This window comes from Rhincodon typus, chromosome 35, assembly GCF_021869965.1.
Source record: "Rhincodon typus isolate 14 chromosome 35, sRhiTyp1.1, whole genome shotgun sequence".
Taxonomy (NCBI): Eukaryota; Metazoa; Chordata; class Chondrichthyes; order Orectolobiformes; family Rhincodontidae; genus Rhincodon; species Rhincodon typus.
Window position 1 is genome coordinate 3,121,315 of NC_063366.1, and position 25,684 is coordinate 3,146,998.

Below are 25,684 nucleotides of genomic sequence, written 5' to 3' on the forward strand. Positions count from 1 at the left end.
CAGGCAGTCTGACTATCCTGTGGGCAATCAGGGGTGGAAATGTCCCTTATGCTGTGTGAGAAGATCCAGCTGAGAGAGCTGTTTACTCGGTGCTTTGTGCTGAACTGTTTGACTGGAGCTGTGTGTTGGATATTGAGTGTGTTTATTGGAAGCATTTCCCTTCTGATTTCCAGGCTGAGTTTTGTTGATGGCTCATTCCTGAATATGAGAAGGTGAGATGCAATTATCTGGGAGGTGCAGAGTGTCTGAGGATTCTTACTGATTTCCTGTTGTTGAGTTCTCTGTGTGTGCTGAGAGCTGATTATTATCCTGTGAATGGTTAGTTTTCTCTGTGTGTCGGGGTCTGGAATTTGCATGTCTTTTCAAATCTCTCTGAAGCCTCTCACCATCCTATCTCTACAATCACCTTAGATAACAAAAACGTGCTTTCATCTAGAAACTTCAATGACCTTTGGTTTCCCAAAGTGCTTTGCAGCCAGTTAACGTCCTTTCAAATGCGGACACTGGATGTTGCGTTTCCTACAGCAATGTTTGGACAGCAAGCTCCTTCAAGCAGTAATGTGAATCTATTTTCTTCATGGTATTGATTGATGAATTCACCAGGACACCAAGAATGACTCTCCCGTTCTTCTTCAAAATACTGCCAGGGATCTTTTATATGATATTAGAGAGTGCAGATGGGGCTTTGGTTTAAGATCCTATCTGAAAGACTTCATCTTTGACAGTGCAGCACTCCTTAATTAGAACACTGGAGTGTCAGCCTCAGTACTCAAAACCTGGAGTGGGACTCGAACCACGACCCTCTAAAGAGTAAAGATTGACAGTCACCATGGACCTGCACCCCTGTAAGTTCTCCACAGTCCTAGAAATTTGATTTTAGAGGATTTATGATTTTAATCCTTCTACTATTGGATGCTGAGCATTCAGCTGCCTGCGTCCTAAACTCTGGAATTCCATCCTTAAATATCTGTTTTTCTCCCTCTCTGTCCTTCAATAAGGCACTCCTTAAAATCTACCACTTTAACCAAGTTTTTTGTCATCTGTACTCAGATTACCTCATGTGCCTCAGGATCAAATATTGTTGACACTCCAGCAAATCACTTTTGGCCATTGGACTATGTTGAAAGTGCTATACAAATGCAAGTTGTTGCTGTCTTTTGTCATTGTGTACAAATCAGGAAGTGGCTGGTGTTCAGTTAGGGCAGGAGAACTTCATAAATCTCCATTGTTCTTGTTATAATTGTCCAGGATTCAACCAAACACTGACACCAAATCAAATGTGGAAATATCCAGACATTACTAGTGAGGTTTTTTTAAGAGGAGGGTCTTCAAGTCGGAAGGTGAAATGGAGAGGTTTAGAGAGGGAATTCCAGAGGTTGGGGTCTTGGCAGCTGAAAGAATGGTCACCAGTGGTTGGGCAATTAAAATCGAAGATGCTCATGAGGTAGAATTGGAGAATTGCAGAGATCTCGGAGGGTTGTAGGGTTGGAGGAGATTACAGAGGTAGGGAGGAGTGAATTCATGGGTTAATTTGAAAACAAAGAAGAGAATTTTCAAACCAATATGTTATCAGATATGTTATCATATATGTTTGGCAAGGCAGTAGAGTGATAGAGTCATACAGCATGGAAACAGTCTTTTCTGTCCAACTCGTCCATGTCAACCAAGTTTCCCAAACTAAACTAGTCCCACTTGCCTACGTTTGGCCCATTTCCCTCTAAACCTTTCCTATTCATGTACCTATCCAAATATCTTTTAAATGTTGTAACTATACCTGCGTCTACACTTCCTCTGGCAGTTCATTCTATATATGAACCACCCTCTGTGTGAAAAAGTTACCCCTCAAGTCCCTTTTAAATCTTTCATCTCATCTCAAAAATATGCCCCCCCAAGTTTTGAACTCCCTGATCCTAGGGAAAAGACCTTTGCTGTTCACTGAGTGAGATTTCTCATTATTAGACTTTGTAGGGATAGTTTATCATTGTTTGTTTGGTCACCTCTGAGGGCAGTTCTAAGTCAACCATGTTGTTTGGGACTGGAGTCACATGCAGACCAGACCAGGCAATTGTGACGGTTAACCTTTTCCAAAGAGCAATATTAAGGTTTTAGTACAAGCTGAATGTTTTCATGTTTTTATTTTCATTGTATTCTGGAAATGATTACATTTCTTGTTCACAATGTGGAGTGGTTGACGTTGAGAGCAGAGATGTCTTTGAGGGGAAGGTACATAAGCATATCAGGGAGAATGGAACAGAAGGATCTGCTGATTGGGTGATATGAAGAGGGTGAGAATAGGTTAATGGGAAGCATAAATACCAGCATAGACCAATTGGGCCGAATAGCCTGTTTATCTCAGTAATTTTATGTTTGTAACTTCCCATCATTCTTTTGAACTCTTAATCTCTGAATTGTTAATTCCACACCATAGCAATTTAGCTGCATACTTGGAGACTCACTTGTTGAAATGTCTTTTAATCTACCCTTTAAAGATTTTGTCTGAAGGCTTTGGCCTTTCCCAAAAGCCTGGGCTTGGGTTTGATAGTTTTGTCCAGTGCTGTCACTAACAGCTAACTTTCGGATGTGTGGTCTGAACGAGTGCAGTGTGTCTAATTTCCCATGATTAACCAGAACCTTTCGATCAGCTACACTGAAGCAATATTTTCTTCAGCTTCTAGCAGTTCCTGCTCAGCGTTTTTTTCCTTCAAATAATCTTGGAAAACAAGGAGAGAAATTTCTAAATCTCCATTGATTTGACATATCTCCTGTGTGTTTTCATATTAAAAACATATTCTCAGTGTAAATCTGCTTTTTCCCAGCAGGGCATGAGCTCATAGTAAATTACACTGTCTTTTCCTTTGTCCTATGACATCTGCGAAGAAGGGAGAAAAGGTAGTAGCCATAATATCTGATCTCGGTCACTATCCAGAGTCCCTGCTGGAAACAGAGGATGCGTGACCATCAAGTGAGGAAAAAGAAAGGACTTGTATCTGAATACCCACACAGGGGAATAGCAGGCTGATACTCACTTTGGAACAGTCTGGAACTGAGGAGTCAGCTCTTTCAGCAAAGGAGACGAGGGAGTTGGAGGAAATCATGTTTCCTTTTCCTGTTTTACAGAAGGATTGCACCGTACCACACCAGAAAATACAGAGAAGATAGACACCGCAGATACATCTTGGCCATCACCCAAGGAACAACTGCACAGCTGTGGGAAGACATCCAGTCCCTTCACAGCATTGCTCAACACAGAGGTGGTTGGGCAGTGAAGCCATCATCTGGAAATCCGTCGGGTCTGGGGAGCTTTGACATATCATCAGATTTGAAACTGGTCAGTGGTGTGGAGGCTTCCATCAGAGGCAACCTTTCCGAAGGTTTGGCTGTGGGTGATCAGTCAGAGTGAGGCTGGGCAGAAGAGTCAGTGGACTCCAAGTGTGGTGAAAGCCTCATGATCCACTGACTCATTTTAGCGGGTGTGAGGAGGGCCCTGTGGATATTTACATTCTCCTAACACATTTAGTGCATTTGTTAAAAATCTGTCAACACGACTGGCACATGGAAGAGAAACCATTCAAGTGTGAAATTTGTGATAAAACATTTGTGAAATTATATACCCTTCAAATACACCAGAGAGTTCACACTGGGGAGAAATCCTTCAAGTGTGAGGTCTGTGACCGATCCTTTGCACACTCATCAACACTGGTGAATCACCGACGCATTCACACAGGAGAGAAGCCTTTCAAGTGTGAGGTGTGCAACAAATCCTTTTCTAAATCATGGAGCCTGCTGATGCATCAACCCATTCACACAGGAGAGAAGCCGTTCACGTGTGAGGTGTGTGACAAATCCTTCTCCAAGTCATCAGCTCTTCGCCTGCACCAACGTACTCACACAGGGGAGAAACCATTCACGTGCACAATATGTGACAAATCATTCTCACAGTTGCCGAATCTCCACACACACCAACGCAGTCACACAGGAGAGAAACCATTTATCTGCGAGGTGTGCGACAAATCATTCTCTCAGTCTTCACACCTTCGTGTACACCAACGCATTCACACTGGTGAGAAACCATTCACGTGTGCCGTGTGCAATCAGTCATTTTCGCGGTCATCAACCCTCCTTGACCACCAACGCAGTCACACAGGAGAGAAACCGTACACATGTGGATTGTGTAACAAATCATTCTCACGGCCAACGCACCTTCTTGAACACCAATACATTCACACAGGGGAGAAACCTTACACATGTGAAGTGTGTGACAAATCATTCTCAGACTCATCGACTCTCCGCACCCACCGACGAATTCACACAGGGGAGAAACCATTCACCTGTGAGGTGTGTGATAAATCATTCTCTGAGTTATCAAAACTCAGGAGACACCAGAGGATTCACACAGGCGAGAAACCATTCAGGTGTGAGGTTTGTGCAAAGGCCTTCACCCAATCCTCCACGTTCCAGAGGCACCAGAGGATTCACACAGGGGAGAAACGCTTCCAGTGTGAGGTTTGTAACAAAGCTTTCACACGCTTATCAAACCTGGTCATCCATCAGAAGATCCACACTGGAGAGAAAGTCTTGGAGTGTGATGTTTCAGCAAAGCTTTCGTGACATTTCACAACCTTCTGCTTTACTGGAGAATTCATGGGAGAACCCATTTCAGCTGTTCGGTTTGTGAGAAGGTTTGCATTTACTCCTTCAATCTCCTGATAGACCAGCACATTTACACAGAGGAGAAACCATCAACATGAGTGACAAATCATTCTTGGATTTAATGGCCCTTTGCGCACAGCAATACATTGACACACGGGAGAAACTGGTTTGTGTGAGACAAAGCCTTCACCAGATAAAGGAACTTCCTGCACTAACAAACATTTGAGACAGGAGAGACTCTTCCCCTGCAGGTTGTGTTAGGATTTTCTCTGCCATGGACAAGAGGCAAATACCTCAATAGTTTATGCAGCATGATTTATCTTCCTTCTTGAAAGTATTTATGATTATCACATTCCTGAGGTCAGGAAATCAGGCAAAGGTGTTTTCTTCCCAAATCTGCATGGTAAGTCTTCAATTTTGCAAAAGCCTTCCAGCTTGAAGGCCCGAGCTTTTAGACCATTGGGGCCACAGGCTTTGTTGTTTCTTGTCTTTTTAATTGCTTGTTGCTGCTCTCATATTGATGGTGACTCACCCAAGGATTCTACCACAGGACACTGGGGAATATCAGTGGCCCTGTGAATTCATGGTTGAGAAATTGTTCAAAATGCTGTCTAGCATTTCCCCCCTGTGAACAAGGGGGATTTTGTGCATTTGACCTTGGCCTGTATACGGCCCTGGTGACTTTTAAAACTTTTATATGATCATGATCTGCATATTGTTGGATCTCATGGGCTTACTGTTCAAATTTGTCCTTTATCTTCTGAATCTGTCATTGGATGGTAGCTGCAGGCTGTTGAAATACTGCCTTGGGTTATTCTACCACAATGAAAGCTGATTGTTTTTGAAAGTCACATATTTGAGCATCATGTTCAGTGAGCCAGTCCTGGTGACCACAATGCTCGAACCCAATGATCTGGTCATGGGGTTCAGTACGGTTTACTTTATATTGATCCCACTATTTGAGAATTGAGTTGCGTGTGTGAAGTATTTTCAGATTGGCTAGAATTTCAATCTTCATTTGGGATGTTTTCAAGCTGAGACATTAATCATCTTCATCTTGGACTTTGAGCCTTGTGATGCCCTAGTGCTGTGTGGACGGTCATCACTGATTGAACGAGTCGATGATTTGTCCAGCATCATCAGTCATCCACATGGATTGTATGATAGAGACGTCACTTAGAACATTGACTTGGATTTAGATCTTTCAGAGGAACCTCTGACATGATCTTTGTTGCCAGCCAAATCCAAGAAGGATATTGAGAACAACATCAGAAATTCTGCATTATATATTTTGTTGTGACCAAAGTATGTGACCAGCAAATCAAGGGGTTTTGTGGATCATGCGCCATTAATTTGGATGTCCAAGAAACGTCATCACAATCCTGCAGTTGTTTCGTGGTGATATGACTGTAATTGTCTCGAGTGGGAGATCTGAAACAGAAACCTTCAAAATTCAGACTGATGTCAAGCAAGGTTGTGTGATAGCCCCCATTCTATTTACAATCAATCTGACAGTGACCATGCACCTCAAAGATCAACTGCCCTCTGATCAGTTTTAACTAGCATCTCAATGTGAAACCCACTTACCTCAATCCCCTGTATGCCAAAACTAAACTGACCATCACAGATACGTGTGATCTACAGTTTTCAGATGACTGCAGTTTTGCAGTCCACTCTGCAACAAATTTACCAATCACTGTCAATCCTTTGTGATGAAATCCAATTTTCTGTTGGATCCATTTGTACAGGAGAAGCCAGCAATCTTTGAATTGTAATATTCAGAACGTACTTAGTGCCAGGAGTTGTAAGCTGACTGCATTCAATTCTGCACAGCATTAAGATTGTGGCTTCTTACAAAGTTTTCAATTGATCACAAGCCAGTTCGGGGTTCAGTGAAGAACAGATCCAGAGTTACAGTCAGTGAGTATACAAGACAAACAGAAGCAGACTCTGTGTTAGGTGGTACTGCTGTTAGCTGTACTACTAGGAAGACTGCTGAATTACAAAGGTTCTGTGTAGAGTCCAGAAGGTCAGATAAGTTCAATGTTGTTAGAACACAGGAAGAGGTTCTGAGAATTGGAAAACAACCTAAATGTTGAGTCAGGGCCCTGTTTGTGACCTGGGAACTATGATGGCCCAGAAGAATCTGAGCTGTTAAAAATTCAGTCCAGCTGAGAATGTGAGCCTTTGAAGAACTCACAAGCAGTACTTGCATGTTGTAACCAGGTAAGATTAGAGCTTAGGAAAAACCTAGCTTGGTGAAGTTAGCTATCAGTGTAAAGCTGACGTTAAGCCTGTGCATATAGGAGTGCAGTTTTGAAGTCCAAGGGAACGTAGATGCAGGAAGAAATCGTGATCAAACAGAACTGGAGCAGTCATTGAAGCAGTACATGATTGAATAGTTCTTGTGAGTGAACATCAAAGACAGAAAAAGTGACGAATTATGATTCCTTTAGAAAATTAATGAGAGTTGATGACCCACCTTGTCATGAACACCCTGTGTGGGAAGGCATAGATTACTGTGAAATCTCTGGGATCATATTTGGTCTTACTTGCTGTGTGATGTGTGCTGTGGGGTGTTCGATCACAGTTAATTATCAATATTTACAATGTTAGCTGCACACGTTCGAATGTAAGCTGTACGTGTATTGTTTGTACTACTGCTCTGATGTTGTGAAGTAAAGTTGATTGTTGTTTATTCAAATCTATAGAATCTTGTGTCTTCAGTCAGTTGTTAAGTGCCCTGCACCTCCATTTTGACCACTTTCAAACAAAAGTTACTGATCCCTAGCCAGATTGTAACATGGATTTAGTGGTCTAGTCTGGTCTACTCTTCAATTCTCCATGGAGGCAACTGGCACTGCCCTTGAATTCTGCCAAAACCAAACTCCTATCAATCCACACCATAATCAGCTGACTATTTCCCTTCCTACATTTGTTAACGTAGAAACTCTGGAACATGTTTTTTCACTTCGCAGACCTTGACAGCCACATCTGCTAAAAGATAACATTTTCTAGGGGATTCTGAACCGGATCAACTGTGTTAGTTCAGCCTTGTACAAATGACAGCTAGCGAGAGTTTCACTGCAGAAGTTTGTACTGCTGAGAGTCAAGAGGGTGACTCACCACCATCTTCTCAAGGACAAATAGGGATGAGCAACAAATGTTGACTTTGCCAGTGATGCTTAAATCCCACAAACAAACTTCTAACAAACAATGAAGGCTTCATAATTGAACAAAATCAGATAGACCAGTTGTTATCACGCAGCAGGTCCTCTATGTATCAGCTGCATATAAGAGTGTTTGAGAAATTCCATTAGCAATACGTCCACTGCATTCCCCTAGATTTACCTTTCAAATTTAGCTAAGAAAGAAGGTAGGGGTATGGTATAGCCCATCTAAAAGATGCTACCTCTGACAGTACAGCATTCCCTCAGTACTGCATTGGATTGTCAGCCTCAGTTCTCAAGTTTCTGGAGTAAGACTTGAATCCAAAACCTTCTGACTAAGATGAGAGTGCTAACTATGTTGTTGCCAGTCGTGGATTAATGTTTCTGATGTATTACATGCAATTTCTGAGGGATTAAATTCTAAGGCAGTGTACGGAATGCTTTTCCCCCCAGTAAACAGGCAGCCTGAGTGTTTGATTGATTTAAAGTTGTAACTAGTTAGAATTACAGATATCAGTGTTGCCTTTGTGCCTGGTTTCCTGAAGCTGTGAAAGATGGTAAAGTCCCTCATATCAGGAGATGTGAAACTGATGGAGAAAAGTGGGTAGATTCCAGAGTGAGGAACCTATAGACTGTGTGCAACAAGCAAGAGAGCCAAACATGCTAAATCCTACACTCCAGAACAACCGTCCACTGTATGGAAGCTCTCTGGGTGAAACAAATTAATCCTCAATTCCCCTATAATCCTTCCGTCAACACTTTAAATCTCTGCTCCCCGGTTATTGACCTCTCTGCTCAGGGAAATGAGATTGAAAGAATCCCATAAGTTGCCTCTGCCATTTATGTCTCTTCCACTCATCCACCTGGACAAATGTCCATTAATTCTCCCCACAGCCCTCAGCCTGAACTCTCATCATTCTCTAATTTCTCCCCTACCTCCCCTCATGCCCTGTCTGAGCTCATCTTGTCCATTAGACCAACCTCCTGTTCCCATAACCATATTCTCACCAACGTACTGAACACAAAACCTCCCCTCCTAGACTCCATGTTAGCGATACTGTTCAAGGTTCTGTCTCTTCAGGTATTGCTCCTCATTCCTTTTAATCAACTGTTATCAGCCTCTCCTAAAAAAAGGAACAAATGCTTTGTCTTCTGTCTTTCTAAACTACTGCCCCATTTCCAGCCTCCTGTTTTGTCTAAATTCCTTCAACATGCTGTTACTTCCTAGATCCTGGACAAGGACATGGGTCAGCTGAGTATGGGATTAGTCAGGGTTGTTGGATCAGGTGGAGAATGATGGGCCAGTCGGGACGTCTCACAAGATGTGTAGAATCACTCTTTTGGAGGCTCCCTGAATCACTCCACAACTCGAAAAATGAAACCCAAAATCATTGCTTGGACTGCAAGTCAGTCTCCTCTCCCACATTCTTCCTTGTTCCCCCCTCCAGGGTCCTTTCCCCCTGTGCATGTGCCGATCCCACCACTGCAAGTCATCATTGCCTTGGATGCTGTGGGTCTTCCTCTTCTCATCTGCTGTCAAACACATCTGAGGCTACACATCCCACACTGATGTTGTCAGTTTGGAAGCTTCCGAGGATGAAGAATATTATTCTCTCACCAGAACTCTTTGTCAAACATTTACCAGGGGAACTGAGACAGCAGCTGCAATTTCTGAAGAAGGGTCCAGACCCGAAACATCAGCTTTCCTGCTCCTCTGATGCTGCTTGGCCTGCTGTGTTCATCCAGCTCTACACCTTGTTATCTTAGCTGCAATAACTGAGGTTTTATTCAGATGACACAATGACAAGTTTAAATCCCCACCTGATCTGCTGCTCAAAGTCACTTCCATTTCATCGGTCAATTTCCCAAGCTTCAGGAAACTCGTTGCTTCAGAAATTTTTGGAGCAATTTGTATTACAAACGGTGTTCCATGTGATGTTTTGCCTCAAACCTGTATTTGCATATGATGACATCAGGGGTCACATTAAAGTTGTAATCACAGCATATAAAGGTCTTTATCCAAAAATTCATTTCCGTGTTTATAAGTAGAATATTTGTACGCACTGTCCATTGTAAATTACTCAACATACATAGTCTGGATTATCACACACGAACAAAACTATTTATTCTTCCAGAGGTTTCCAATTTTGTCTGTTTCTTCACAGCAGATAATCTTTAAAATGTTCAGGAATACATAGAATATGCATGTTTTATTCGCTGTTCCTTTTGTTTCTGCCATGTCTTGAGGTGACATCGCTGGTAATGTTGTTGTCATGGCAACTGCTGCACTATCTCTGCAAATTCAGTCCCATCCTCAGTAACTGCAGTGCTGTCGATAGAAGAGGTTTAAGAAAGATATTTTGCATTGTATTGTGGTTAGATGCCCACTGTCATTTTATCTCTTTCAATGTGCTGTTGAAATTCTCACAAGCAAAGATTAATCTGGGGTTTATTTCTCAATCTGTGTACAGCATTATTCAGTTTGTGCTAACGCTCTGGATACTCTTGCAAAAATAATCCACATTTGTCCATTGTCTCCTTATAGCTAATACAGGCAATATCCTGAAAAACTTCTGCACCCTTTCCAAACCCTCCACGTGTTTCTTATCATGTGGCGACCAGAACTACACACAACACTCCAAATGTGGCCTGACTAAAATCTTATACAGTTGCAACATGATTTGCCAACTTTTACATTCAATGCCTCGACCAAAGAAAGCAAACATGCCATATGCCTTCTTTATCTCTTATCCATTTGTGTTGCCACTTTCAGGGAGCTATGGGCTTGGATCCCAAGATCCCTCTGCATATCACTGGTCCGAAGGTTCCAACCATTTACACAGTATACTTTCCTCTTGCATGCGACCTCCCAAAATGCATCATCTCACACTCGTTCAGATTAAACTCCATCTGCCATTTCTATCCCCAACTTTCCAGCTAATCTGTATACTGCTGCATCTTTTAATATCCTTCCTGACGATCAACAACTCCACCATTTAGTGATCTGAAAACCTACTAATCAGACTACCAACATTTTCAGCCAAATCAGTCTGATATGTTACAAACAACAGAGATCCCAGCGCTGATCCTTGCGGAGCACCACTAGTCATAGACCTCTATTGTGCTGCAAAGTTGGGTAGAGTACTTGGGGATTGGAAGGCAGGATGTTAGAATTTGTTTGTAAAATGATAGGAGGGAAGAGTACATAGTCCCTTTAAAAGATGATGTGCTTTTCTAGGGAGATGACAGGCAGATTATACCACTTTTCACATTTCCTTTAGCAGATTACAAGGTGAGGCAAGCTTCTGTGGGTGTTTCAGTTTTAATTATCAAACGGCTCTGTAACAATTATAACGCTATTTATTTCCAAAGCTAAGCTAATTTTGTAAACAACTTGCCAACTCACCATGGAGTCCATGCTCTTTGATCTTCTTGATCAGCCTACAATGAGTGACCTTGTCAAAGGCCTTGCTAAAGTCCATGCAGACAACATCCGCTGCCTTAGGCTCATCAATCATTTTGATCACTTCCTTAAAAACCTCAATCAAGTTTGTGAGACAAGACCTCCCCTGCATAAAGCCATGCTGAGCTGTTCCATGTCGATTTTTCTCCTGACTAAGAATCTTCTCCAACAATATCTGTATCAGTAATGTAATGCTCGTAAGTTTATAATTTCCTGGATTATCCCTGTTGCCCTTCTTGAACAAAGGAATAACATTGGGTATTGTTCAGTCTTCTGGGATCTCACCTGTAGCTAAACGGGAAACAAAAGATCTCTGTAAAGACCTCAGCAATATCTTCCCTGACCTCCTTCAGTATCCTGAGATAGATCCCATCAGGCCATGGGGAATTATCTACCTTAATGTTTTTCAAAACACCCAGCACCTTCTACTTCTTAATATTGACATGCCTTAGAATATCAATAGTCAGATGCCATGTAAACTGTGCCATCAATTCACTATGAGCTTGAATTGTGCTGGTGAAGACCAGTTTTGTTGTTAGAATATGCGTTCAAATTCAAAAACATTAGGAGAAATATTAATTGAATGGCAATTTTGAAATTTCTTCCCTTGCTTTCCAAAATTGGTGGAAGAAATAATGGGCAAGAAGTGCCAGAAGCTAGGGAAAATATTGCTTCAGTGTAGCTGATTGAAGGGTTCTGGTTTATCCTGGGAAATTAGATACACTGCGCTCACTCAGACTGCACATCCCAAATTCAGCTTTCAGTCACAGCTCTGGGCAAAACTGTCAAATCCAAGCCAAGTCTTTGGGAAAGGCTAAGGCCTCCCAGGGAAATCTTTAGTCATCAAAAGTCATTTCAAATAAATGTATTTCCATGCCCAGCAGTCAAATTGCTATGCAGATAGCAGAGATAGGGACAAATAAAGCCACCGAAAGATCTGAAAACAAGAATGAGAAAATTGACGTGTTGTTTGAGTAAATGTAGATCAGCGAGCACAGGCGTGATTGGTGAATGGGTCTTGATGTAAACTAGGACATGGATGGTAGAGTTTTGGACGATCTCAGGTTTACAGTGCAAAATATGAGAGCATTGAGGAGAGCATTGCAGTAGTTGAGTCTACAGCCTACAAATTTAGGGATAAGGGTTTCAGCAGTAGATGAGCCGAGGCAGACTGTTGTCAGTTTGAAAGTCCCCATGGATGAAGAATGCTATTCCAATACTAGAAATCTCTGAGAAACATCTGCCTGGGGAACTGAGACAGCAGCTGCAATAAGTGAGGTTTTATTCAGATGGGACACTGACAAGTTTAAATCTCCACCTAATCTGTTGCTCAAAGTCACCTCCATTTTACCGGTCAGTTTCCCAAGCTTCAGAAAACGTATGTTGCTGCAGAAATATTTGGATTGACCGTGAGAGACATCAATCAGAGAGCCCACTCATTCTGCCCATTCTGCCCTCCTCCTCTTCCAGAGCTGGTTCATTTACTACAGGGACTAAAAACCAAGTGAGGAGATGGTGAGTGAAGGAGCAGCTTTTATACAAATTGAATCCCATAATATCCACACCATTCTTCAGCATTCTGATTATCAGCAGTGGAAATGTCCTTTTTGCTGTGTGAGAAGATCCGGCTGAAAGCTGCTTACTCAATGTTTTGTGCTGAATTGTTTGACTGGAGCTGTGTGTTGGATATTGAATGAATATTGGAAGCAGTTCCTTGCTGATTTGCATCCTAATAATGGCTCATTGCTGATTGTGTAACCTGTGGTAGGTAGGTACTTCAGCGCCAGGGTTGGAAGGGACTCCAAACTCTGGAAAGAAACCATCGGAAATGAAGGAGTTGGGAATTGTAACTCCACCAGAATTCTCCTGCATACCAGCTTGTCATCACCAACTCAGTGTTCTGCCATAAGGACAAGTTCAAGAATTCTTGGAGAAATCCACGACCAAACCATTGGCACATGATTGACTTTCAAGACTAAAGGAATGTCAGCATTACCAAAGCGATGATCAGTACAGATGTCTGCTGGACAGACCACCGACTCATCCACTCCTCAATATCCATTAAATACCACCACAAACAGCTGAAGGTGAAGAAAAAGTTCAGGAGAAAGTTCAACATTCAGTGACTTCAAGAGCCAAGCAGGCTAGTGAATTTCCAACAGTCTTCACCGAGATCTCCAAAGAATTTATGTTAATGGAGTGTAACAAATCGATTAAGAGGTGAAGACAGTCATCATCTCGTGCTATAATGGAATATAAGACCAGGAAACACCAAGACTTGTTGAACAAGAATGACCACATCATCTAAAACTTCATCAATAAAAGAGGAAAGCTGGCAAAATACAAGAAATGCCTGGCAAAATACCAGAAATGCCTGGCAAAATGACATCACCAGCAAGCCAAATAGGAAAACTCAACAAACAGCAATGTGGAGATGCAAAGAAGAACTAGTGAAAACAAGATCCAATAGGGAACTGACAAAGCTAAGGAGCTGCAACTCCTTGTCCACAAGCATGACACCCAGCGCTTCTTCAGTGCCATCAATACAATATATGGACCCAACAGCCTTGGTGTAGGAGCATAGTTAGGATGGAATCATTTTAAGAGAAAGGGAAAATATCAGCCTTCAATGGAGAGAACACTTCAAAGAACTCCTAAACTGCAATACACTTGTGACAAGGATGTGTTTGAGGAAATCCTCCAACTCCCTATCAAAGATGATCTTGGACTCTCACCTAGTGTAGCAGAAGTCGAAGCCACCATTAGACAAATGAAGAATGGAAAAGCTGCAGGAATGTTTGGGATTCCAGTGGAGATTTTAAAACTTGGAGGAGCAGAGCTTACTCATCATCTCCAACTGTTCCTGAAAATCACAGACAAAGAAGAAATCCATGCTAATCTCACAGATGCTGCAATCACCACCGTCATCAAGAAAAGAGACAAAGTGAACTGTGGGAATTACCGAAGAATCACCCCACACTCCCTCGTTGCCAAACCTCACGAGGCACCTTCTCACAGTCTCTGAAGAAATCCTTCTGAAAGCCAGTTGGCTTCTGAACCATCTGTGGAACTGTGGACATAATTTTCACTGCTGGACAACTCCAACAGAAATGCCATGAAAACACCAACTGCTCTGAACAGCCTTCATCAATCTTATCAAAGCCTTTGGCGCAGTCTTTTGAGAAGTGCCATGGAAGACCCTGTCAAAGGCCAGCTGTCTGGAAAATTCATCAACATCCCCTGTCTCCTTCATAACAAGATGTCAGTGATGGTCTTCTCCGATGATAATATGACAGAATTCTTTGAGGTCAAAGCAAAAGTCAAGCAAAGACCTGTCATCATTCTGACCCTTTTCTATATCTATGTCATCACCATTCTTCATCTTGTCAAGAACCGGCTTCTGGATGATGTCGACATTGTCTGCAGGATGGCAAAATATTTTTCAACCTCAACCGGTTAAAATCCAAGATGAAAATGACACTAACCTCACTTGTGGAACTTCAGTATGGGGATGACAACATCCATCTCCCCTCTCTTGGAAGGGAATCTTCAAGTCATGCTTAATGCTTTTGGAAGCATACCAAAGAATTGGTCTCAGCCTCAACCTCAAAAACACTCAAGTCATAGAGTCATACAGCATGGAAACAGACCCTTCGGTCCAACCAGTCCATGCCGAACATAATCCCAGAAGAAACTAGTCCCACCTGCTTGCTACTGGCCCATATCCTTCCAAACCTTTCCTACCCTGTACTTATCTAAGTGTCTTTTAAACGTTGTAACTGTGCCCACATCCACTACTTCCTCACGAAGTTCATTCCACACGCAAACCACCCTCTGTGTATAAAAATTGCCCCTCATGTCTTCTTTAAATGTCTCTTCTCTCACCGAGTCTTGAAATCTCCCATCCTAGGGAAAAGACATCTACCATTAACCCTATCTCCAGCCCACATTACCTTATAAACCTCCATAAGGTCACCTCTGAACCTCCTATGGTCCAGTGGAAAAACGTCCCAGCCTATCCAATCTTTCTTTAAACTCAAACCTTCCATACCCAGCAACATCCTTGTAAATCTCTTCTGAACCCTCTCTATCTTAATAATATCCTTCCTATAACAGGACGACCAGAACTGAACACAATACTCCAGAAGAGGCCTTGAAAATGACCTATACAACCTCAACATGACTTCCCAACTCCCATACTCAAAGTACTGAGCAATGAAGGCAAGCGTGCCAAATGCCTTTTTAACTACCCTGTCATATGTGATGCAAACTTCAAAGAATTAGGTACCTGAACCCCTAGGTCTCTTTTCTACAGCACTACCCAAAGCCCTACCCTTGCTTGTTGTAATAAAAATGCAATACCTTGCATTTATGCAAATTAAACTCCATCTGCTATTTTTCAGCCCACTGACCCATTTCATCAAGATCGCTCTGTAACATTAGAAAACCTTCTTCACTGTCTACTTTGCCAATAATTTTGGTGTCGTCGGCAAACTTACTAACCATGCCTTCTATATTCTCATCCAAATCATTTATATAAATAACAAACAAAAGAGGACCCAGAATTGATCCTTGTGGTGATAGGCCTGCAGTCCGAAAAGCAACCTGCTACCATCATTCTCTGTCTCCTGCAAGCTTACCCTGAATTCCATGTGACATAACTTTACTAATTAGTCTACCATGCGGAACTTTGTCAAAGACTTTACTAAAGTCCAAGTAAACAACGTCCACTGCTCTGCCATCATCAATCTTTTTGGTAACTTCCTCAAAAAAACTCAAGTTTGTAAGACACATTTTTCCTTGCACAAAACTATGCTGACTTCCCTAAATAAAAACCTAAAGAACTGCGGATACCTTAAATCAGAAACAAAAACAAGTTGCTGGAAAAGCTGAACAGGTTTCGCAGCAGCTGTGAAGAGAAATCAGAGTTAACATTTTGGGTCTGGTGACCCTTCCTCAGAACTGGACCCAAAACGTTAACTCTGTTTTCTCTTCATAGATGCTGCCAGACCTGCTGAGCTTTTCCAGCAATTCTGTTTTTGTTTCTGACTTACAGCATCTGCAGTTCTTTCAGTTTTTATTTAGTGTTTAACTCGCTGCCACATCTCTTCTAGGCATGCCTGCCTTGAAGAAGTTCTGCTCCTCTCTCCAATAGGATTCCGTTCCAATCTTTTTTTCCTGACTATCCCTAATCAATTTTTGCCTGTCTAAATGTTTATAAATCCTATCTTTTAGAATCACCTCCAACAGCTTACCCATGACAAAGTCAGATTCACAGGTCTGTAGTTCTCCAGTTTCTCCTTACGACCTTTGTTAAACAAAGGCACAATATTAGCTACCCTCCAATCATCAGCGACCTCACCCATAGTTATAGATGATGCAAATATTTCTGCAAGGGGCCCCACAACTTCCTTCCTTAATTCCCACTGCGCTTTGGGATACATTAGATGTGGTTCATGGGTATTATCCACCTCTATATTCTCTAAGACCTCCAGAACTGCATCTTCTGTAGTGTGAACTGTTTCTAAAACCTCAATATTTATTTCCCTGAGTTCTCTAGTCTCCATTTCTTTCTCCACAGTCCTTTACCATCTTGTCCCAAGTCATGTTCCAGGCCATCCCTCCATAAAGATCAACGGAAAATTCCTCGCAAATATGGAACATTTCCCCTACCTGGGAAGTTACTGTCATCTAAGACTGACATTGATGTGGAGATCCAACATCGCATCCAATCCATGAGTGCCACCTTTGGGCACCTAAGGATGAGAGTCTTCGATGGCTGTGACATTTACCAACATCCTTCTATATGGCTCCGACATTTGGACTACATATAGTGGCCATGTCAGGAAGAAGAGAAGTACCATCAACAATCTTTGAGATGGAGTCTCACATAAACTGCATACTAACATCAGTGTCCTTGAAGGAGCCAATAGCACCAGCATTGAGGCCATAATAAAACAAAACCAACTCTCCTGGATCCCCATGTGCTTTGGAATGCCTGAGTTTTAATTGCCAAATACATCTTGTTTGCCTGCTGGCTTTGGCACCACATGTACTAAAATTGAAGCTCAAGGAAGGCACTCGAATGAGGTGACTAAGGAAATGCTTCCAAGATGTCCTGAAGGTTTACCTCAAGAAATGCAATACAGATATCAATGTCTGGGAGACCTTTACTCAGATGACACCGACCTGGGGGAATCTCCTGTATAAAGAGTCATGTTCTTCAAGAATATCTGTCAGGACTTGGAAGTATGGAAAAGCAACTGGAGAAAGGAATACCAGTGATCATGAGGCCAAGGACCAATTCCAACTCCTGGAAACACCTGCCATATGTGTGGCCAGAGATGCAGCTCCAGGATCGGCTTCAACAGCCATGCAAAGAACCACAGAACCCATGACCAGGGATTCTTACTTGGACAATCATACTCGTTAATGAGTGATAACCATCAACGACATCTGAAATGAGAAGGTGAAATACAATTATCTGGGAGATGTAGAGTGTCTGAGGATACTTTCTGATTTCCTATTATTGAATTCTGAGTGTTTTGAGAGCTGGTTATTATATTGTGGACTGTAAATGGTCAGTTCCCTCTGTGTATCGGGATCTTGATGTCTTTTCAAATCCCTCCAAGACATCCCACCACCCTATTTCTGTAATCTCCTAAGGAAACAAACCGATGACTTGCATTTGTATTGAACCTTTCATGAACACCAGATCCCAAAACTATTTACAGCCAATGAAGTACTTTTTAAAAGTATTCACTGTTGCAATTGGAGTGAAAGCTTTTCTACTGGCTTATTGTATGTTTGTGTCTGATTCTATGAAGGGTACTCCGTTACCATCCCTGGCTGTCACTGTCATTTCCCGATGATGGTCAGGAATGGAGACGCTGTATATTGAAGAGCTGCAAGCTTCACTCATAGGAGAGACCAGTGACCCCTTAGCTCAGCTCATCTGCCGCTGAATCCCCACATTAATACCTTTGCAGGCTGTAGACTCAACTATTCAAATGCTGTCATGGACACCATCACATTTTGCTCTGTAAACTTGAGCACCTCCAAAACTCTGCTGCAGATATCCTAGTTGTCACCATTCCCCAAATAGCCCTGTGCTTGCTGATCTATATTGGCTCCTATACAAGCAATACCTTGAATTTAAAATTCTCCTCCTTGTTTACAAATGCCTCAATGGCCACGCCTCTCCCTATCTCTATAATCTCCATAGCAATTCAGCTGTGTTAATCGGAGATACACTTACTGAAATGTATCTTAAAGCTTTCTTTAAAGATTTCACTTCATTGCCTTGGCCTTTCCAAAAAGGCTAGGTTTGGATTTGACAGTGTTGACCAGTGTTATGGCTGACAGCTGAACTTGGGATGTGCAGTTTGTAAAGGTTTGTCACTTTTTTGGGTTCAGTAACTGGTGTATTTATTCCTAGCTTTTTTAAAATGACGGGTTGAGACAGAGGTGTTGAGCAGACTGCTGAAAGCCATTGGAGTAAACAATGGCTTTCTTTTAAAGTTGGAATAATAGAAGCAGTCTGAATGGATGGGGTAAAGGTACCACAGAAACAGATTTTTAGTTTTAGCCTTCTGCAGTTGCTGGGGTCTTGAAGCTGAATGTGGAAATTCTTATTTCCTGTCTGTCTGTTACAGCTAAAAGCTGGGATTCATTTCCTGCTGCTAGAATTGCATGTGAGACAATTTATTTTATTGAATTTGCCTTTGCCAAGGGTGTGTTTATGGGATGTTACTATATTGGAACAGTTAATTAGTAGTAGTTAATATATATACTATTTTGTTCATAATTTCGATAAAGTTACAGTTAAGCAAATTCTTTTATTTTTATTCTGTCTGAATTTTAACTGTAGTATAAAAATAAAACATGTTTGGCTTAACGTTGAGTAGTTTAACCAATTAAACTGCATCTGGAACGCAACGTCTTACACTTACCTTGATAAGATAAGAAAATGTTAGGATATATACTGTCTTCTTAATATATTTGGAGGCGGTTTAGTCCGGTCCATAACACTAATGTTCCAGGAGATTTGACAACTGTCTGAAGCCATTATTATGGAACATACACTCTAACAGTTACTCCCCTGCTTGAGTAGTTTAATGGACCAGGAGATACACTGTTTGTGTGAAAGACACATCTCACACCTGAATGTTTTCTCACCAATATAGAGCCACTGGTGTCTTAGAAGATCAGAGGCTTGGGTGAAAGCCTTTTCAGAAACATCACAGCTGAGGGATATTCCCCTGTGTGAATTCTCTCATATCTCTGACGGTGTGATGACCTCAAGATGGATTTGTCACACACCTCATATGGGAATTGCTTCTCCCTCGTGTGAATAAATCAGAGATCCGCAAGGGTTGGTACCTATGAGGGCTTGGTGGCAAACCTCAGTATCAAGACATTTCTCTCGTGTAAATTCTCTGTTGCCTTGGAGATCAGAGGATTGAATAAAAGCCATTTCATAAACCTCATATTGGAAGAGTTTCTCTCCAGTGTGAATTATTTGGTGTATCAGGAGGCTTAAAGGTGTCACAAACACTTTATCATAAACCTCACACTCGAGAAGTTTCACTGTGAAAGATCGTAAAGTCCTTGGTGTCAGGAGAACTGAAGTTGATGGGGGAAAGTGTGTAGACTCCAGAACGAAGTTACAGCCCACAGGCTAGGCAATAATAGAGTATGCCCACATCAAAAACCTAAACATCCTAAATCCCACTTGCTTAAATACAGCCATACTCCAGAACAACAATTTACTGTCTGAAAATTGCAGGTTTGTCTCAGTGAGGCTGAGCTGCAATGCACCCTCTCACCACTAGATACACTGGGTCTGGATGCCTCTTTTCCCTGTTTGGCCCAGGTCTTGCTCCTAAATCTAGTGTCTGATAACATTAAAGTTGGGAATGCAGGAACATCTGAATGTTTGAGGTACATGAACCTTGATCCTCATCCAGGTATGAGTGACTTGGGTTAATCTGACACACCAGGGACAGTTTACATGGACTGTATCTAACCAGTGCTATAGCTTCTCTGTGAATTTTGATGGGACAGTGGGAAAAAGTTATTCCATCCCCATTGTTGTTCCTTCAAATTCATGTGCGAGTGCTTTTTGAATGTGATGAGCTATTGCTTCTATCACTCTTTCAGACAGTGAATTCCAGACCATCACCACCCACTGCGTTGAAAAAAATGACTCTTCAACTCCCTGTCTAACTGTTCTGTCAATGACTGCTGATCACTCATCTTCCTATCATGGCTCCATGTTAGCTTACGTTGCTCACTGTTGTCTCTCTTTAGCTTTCTATTTTAAATTGGCTGTTATCAACCCCTCTCTTAAGAATAAAACTTGATGCCCTGCAAATTATTCTGATTTCCAACCTCACAGAACTTGGCAAGGTCCTTAAATGTGTTGTTATCTTCCAAACCCTTGGAAAGGACTTGGAGTCACTTGAAGAGTGAGGGGCAGAGATGAAAGTAAAGGAAAGGTTGTGGCATCAGGTACAGGATGAGAGTCTAGCAGGGAGGTCTGGTGAGTTGTGAGGAATCATTTCACTATGTCCCTCCCCCACTCAACCTCTGACTGACAGTCACTTTCAAAATACAGGTTGCTACTTGCCAAGAGGTGCTTTCAGATCCCTTCCTTATGAGACCCTCTTTCCAGTGCACCTCCCTCCTGTGCATGTGCTAATCCCACTAGTGCTGTATGTCTTCCTCTTCTGATCTGTTGTCAAATACATTCGATACTGCACATCCCATACTGATGTTGTCAGCTTTAAAGTCTCTGAGGATGAATAATGTTATTCCCACCCAAGAAATCTCCGTCAAACATTTACCAGGGGAACTGAGACAGCAGCTGCAATAAGTGAGGTTTTATTCAGATGGGACACTGACAAGTTTAAATCCCCACCTGATCTGCTGCACAAAGTCACCTCCATTTCACCGGTCAGTTTCCCAAGTTTCAGGAAACTCATGTTGCTGCAGAAATATTTGGATTGACTGTGAGAGACGTCAATCAGAGAGCCCACCCACTCTGCCCATTCTCTCCTCTTCCTCTTCCAGAGCGAGTTCATTTCCTATAGAGACTGAAAACCAAGTGAGGAGATGGTGAGTGAAGGAGCAGCTTTTATACAAATTGTACCCCATAATATCCACACCAATCTTCAGGCAGTCTGACTATCCTGTGGGTAATCGGGGTGGAAATGTCCCTTATGCTGTGTGAGAAGATCCAGCTGAGAGAGCTGTTTACTCGGTGCTTTGTACTGAACTGTTTGACTGGAGTTGTGTGTTGGATATTGAGTGTGTTTGTTGGAAGCATTTCCCTTCTGATTTTCAGATTGTGTTGTCGTTGATGGCTCGTTCCTGAATATGAAAAGGTGAGGCGTAATTATCTGGGAGATGCAGAGTGTCTGAGAATTCAAACTGATATCCTGTTGTTAAGTTTTATATGTGTGTTGGGGGCTGGTTATTATCCTGTGGATTGTAAATGGTCACGTGTGTTCGTATTGAGATGTGGAAATTTACTGGCTTTTCATATCCCTCCAAGGCCTCCTTCCACTATCAATGTGTCCCTCTCAGCAAAGAAAAGACATGCAGTTATATGCAGACTTTCATAACCACCAGATGTTCCAAAGTGCTTTCCTGCCAATGAAGTACTTTATGAATTGTGTTTGCTGTTGTAATGTCAGAAAGTGGTGTGCATGCATAGCAATCTCCTTCGAACATCATTGTGATGTTGTACAGGATGTTGGTGAGGCCTTTTCTGGAGTACTGTGTCCAGTTCTGGTCATCGTGTTATAGGAATGATATTATTAAACTGGAGAGGGTTCAGAAAAGATTTACCAGAATGTTGCTGGGAATGGAGGGCTTGAGTTGTAAAATAGTCTTGATAGGCTAGAACTTTTTTTAACTGAAGCTTAGGAGGTTCCTTTATAGAGGTTACCTTTATAGAAGTTTGTAAAATCATGAGGCATAGATAAAGTGAATAGCAAAAGTCTTTTCCGTAAGATGGGGGAGTTCAAAACAAGAAACAAATCTTTAAGGTAGGAGGAGAAAGATTTAATAAGTACATGAGGGATGACCTGTTTACATAGAGAGTGGTTCATATGTGGAAGTGGTGGATGCAGGTACAGTTACAATGTTTAAAAGACATTTAGATAAATTCATGAATAGGAAATGTTTGGATGGATATGGGCCAAGCACAGGCAGTAGGACTAGTTTAGTTTGTGAACATGGTCAGCGTGAACCTTTTGGTCCAAAAGGTCTTTTTCCATGCTGTATGACTTTATGACTCTATCTGTTTCGTCAATGAGGTATTGATATCGTCCCTTAGATTCTGTTAACTTTTGAAAAGAGATTTGAAGTCCTGGTGACCAATTTAAATTGCATGACAAGGTTTCAAATTTCCAACTTTTTACTCCAATAAACCAATAAAAAGAAACATTGCCTAAACTACATCAAGTCAGCAACTAGCACTCTGAATTGCAGAAGAGATGTCTACCTTTAACTTAACAGACCTGAATATACCACAGTTATAATTTACATTCCACTTTCTCCAGAATCTCAGTTTTTGAAAGAACCATTCCAAGTTCAAACCCAGCTTTCAGGAGATTCACTTTTCCCATTTCACTGATTCATAACTTTCAGTGACCATCAAAAGGTGTTTCTCTGAGTTTCCAGAGAAACTGTGAACTGACTGCCAACCTTCCTCGGCCTCACCAAGACAAAATTTCCAGGCTTTTTAAGATTATCACAGAACATGTCATATTGTTGAGACCGTGGTCCCTCCCACATTCTACTTGGCAGCCGATAGAAGGACACCCTCTCCTCTCTGCTGACTACACTGGCTGCAGTCCTTGGGGCCTCTCTCTAACCTGTCACACACACTGCCTCCCTCTCTCGCTCTCTCTCTCTTTCTCTCTCTCTTTCTGTAATCTCAGAGACAGAGTCTGTCCAGTCAGCTTCAACTTCTCTTGACCTTGTTTTCAGGTGTGATAACTTCTCATCTTGCACAACAAGTTTCAATTTGTGCCCATGGTAACCAGACCACGTGGCCTGTTACCAGGCAGAGTTCTGTAATCTCAAAACAACCTTCATTGTGTTGTTTTAAATTTAAAATATAACAAACTTACAAAGACCAATAAAGCACACCTGGCCTCCGCCTGCTTGACAGTGGTGAGGATTTGTGTGTTTGAAGGGAATTTACCCAACAGTTCAGGAGGAAGGATACGTAGGATGGTGACGGAGGAGTCTTGGATGTTTCCTATTGACTCGTTTCAGTGATATTAGCTCACGATGAACTCATAGCGCCTTTTACACTCCATTTTACACTGCCTTCTCCATTGCCTTCATGTCTGTGAAAATGGGGATATGGGCAGAGGAAAGAAAATTGCTGCACTGTCTGCTTCTGGTCACTATCCAATGACCCTGATGGAAACAGAGGGTGACAGTCAAATGAGGAAAAAGAAAGGACTTGTATCTGATTCCCCCACGCAGGGGAATAGCAGACTGGCAGTCATTGTGGAACAGTCTCTAACTGTGGAGTCAGTTCCTTCAGCAAATGGGGAGAGGGAGTTGGAGGAAATCACATTTCCTTTTCCTGTTTTACAGAACAATTGCACTGTACTACAACAGAGAATGCAGAGACGGTAAACACCACAGATCCTGACCATAACCCAAGGAACAACTGCATAACTGTGGGAAGACATCTAGTCCCTTCACAACATTGCTCAACACAGAGAAGGTTGGGCAGTGAAACCATTATCTGGAAATCAGTTGGGTCAGGGGAGCTTTGACATATCATCAGATCTGAAACTGGTCTGTGGTGTGGAGCCTTCCATCAGAATCAACCTTTCTGAAGGTTCAGCTGTGGGTGATCGGTCAGGTTGAGACTGGGAAGAAATGTGAGTGGCTCGAAGCGTGGTGAAAGCTTCAATCATTTATCAAACCTGTTGAACTATTGACTCATTCCTACTGATGAGAGACTGTTCAAGAGTTGGGAGGGCTCCATAAACTCACGATATATCCTGACCCACTTGAGTTGTCCCTCAGCTGAGCAGCAAAATGGAAGGAAAACGATTTGAGTGTGAACTTTGTGACCGAGCTTTTATACATTTTTCGAGGCTAGTGAGTCACCGACGCATTCATACTGGGGAGAAACCATTCAAATGCGAGGTTTGTGACCAAGCTTTTGCACACTCATCTACACTCGTAAATCACCGACGCATTCACACTGGGGAGAAGCCATTCAAATGTGAAGTGTGCAACAAATCATTCTCGCGGTCATCAACCTTCCTCATGCACCAGTACATTCATACGGGAGAGAAACCATTCACTTGTGAGGTGTGTATCAAATCGTTCTCTGATTTATCAAGCCTTCGTGCTCACGAGCGTACTCATAACAGAGAGAAACTGTTTACTTGTGAAATATGTGACAAAGCCTTCACACAGTCATCGAACCTCCTGCGCCATCAGACAATCCACACAGGGGAGAAGCCCTTCAAGTGTGAGGTTTGTGGTAAAACTTTCCCGACATCTACCAGGCTTCTGATGCATCACAGGATTCACACAGGAGAGAAACACTTCAGATGTGAGGTTTGTGAGATGGCTTTCACTCAATACTCACATCTCCTGATGCACCAGAGGATTCACACAGGGGAGAAGCCTTTTAAATGTGAGGTGTGTGATCGAGCCTTCACACAGCCATCGACGCTCATGCAACATCGACGCATTCACACTGGGGAGAAACCGTTCACATGTCATATGTGCAACAAATCATTTTCGCGGTCATCGACCCTCCGTGACCACCAACGCACTCACACAGGGGAGAAACCATTCACATGTGAGCTGTGTGACAAAGCCTATAGGCACTTGTCAACACTCCTGGCTCATCAGAGGATCCACACTTGAACTGGGAGGTTTGCGTTGATGTTCTCTTTCAGTCTTCAATCCTGCTGAATATCATGGAATTCCCAAAGGAGAAAAGGCATCCAGGTGTGAGAACGTGTGTCAAAGCTGTCAAATAGTCAGTATTTCTCTTGGTCCATGAATGCACTCACACAGGGAGATTCCCAAGTAATGTGATTTCTGTAATAAAGTCTTCTGTAATAAAGTTTCAGACCTCCTGGAACATCAGTAAAATCCACACAGAAGATATACCCTTCCAGTGTGCTGTGTGTCGGGGATTCTTGTGCCTTCTCCTGCTCTCTCACCATACACCGGCATCTCCACATGGACTTGGAGCATGGTCACCTGATTCTGTTGCACTGAGAGCTGCCTGTGTTGTTTCCCCTCCAGTGCTCACACAGGGGAGCTGCCATTCCAAAGCACTGTCTATCAGAGCAGGGCCTGTCTCAAACCTCTCTTCCATTGGCCCTATTATTTCAAAAAG

General features: G+C 42.3%; 1 protein-coding gene across 2 annotated transcripts in view; it reads left to right on the plus strand.

Annotated features, from left to right (window-relative positions):
• LOC109923549 (zinc finger protein 91-like) overlaps positions 1 to 25,308 on the plus strand; it is a 39,137-nt gene extending 13,829 nt beyond the window's left edge. Inside the window, exons 2-4 of one of the 2 annotated variants that reach the window (XM_048616818.1) lie at positions 3,118 to 4,572; positions 8,024 to 8,032; positions 24,379 to 25,308. In XM_048616818.1, the coding sequence (XP_048472775.1) occupies positions 3,553 to 4,572; positions 8,024 to 8,032; positions 24,379 to 25,203 (1,854 nt within the window). In that variant the 5' untranslated portion in view covers positions 3,118 to 3,552 and the 3' untranslated portion in view covers positions 25,204 to 25,308. Of the gene's footprint in view, positions 1 to 3,117; positions 5,054 to 8,023; positions 8,033 to 19,469; positions 19,762 to 24,378 lie in introns of those variants that run through there. The other variant, XR_007265591.1, reaches the window with a different exon arrangement.
• The last annotated feature ends 376 nt before the right edge of the window (positions 25,309 to 25,684 follow it).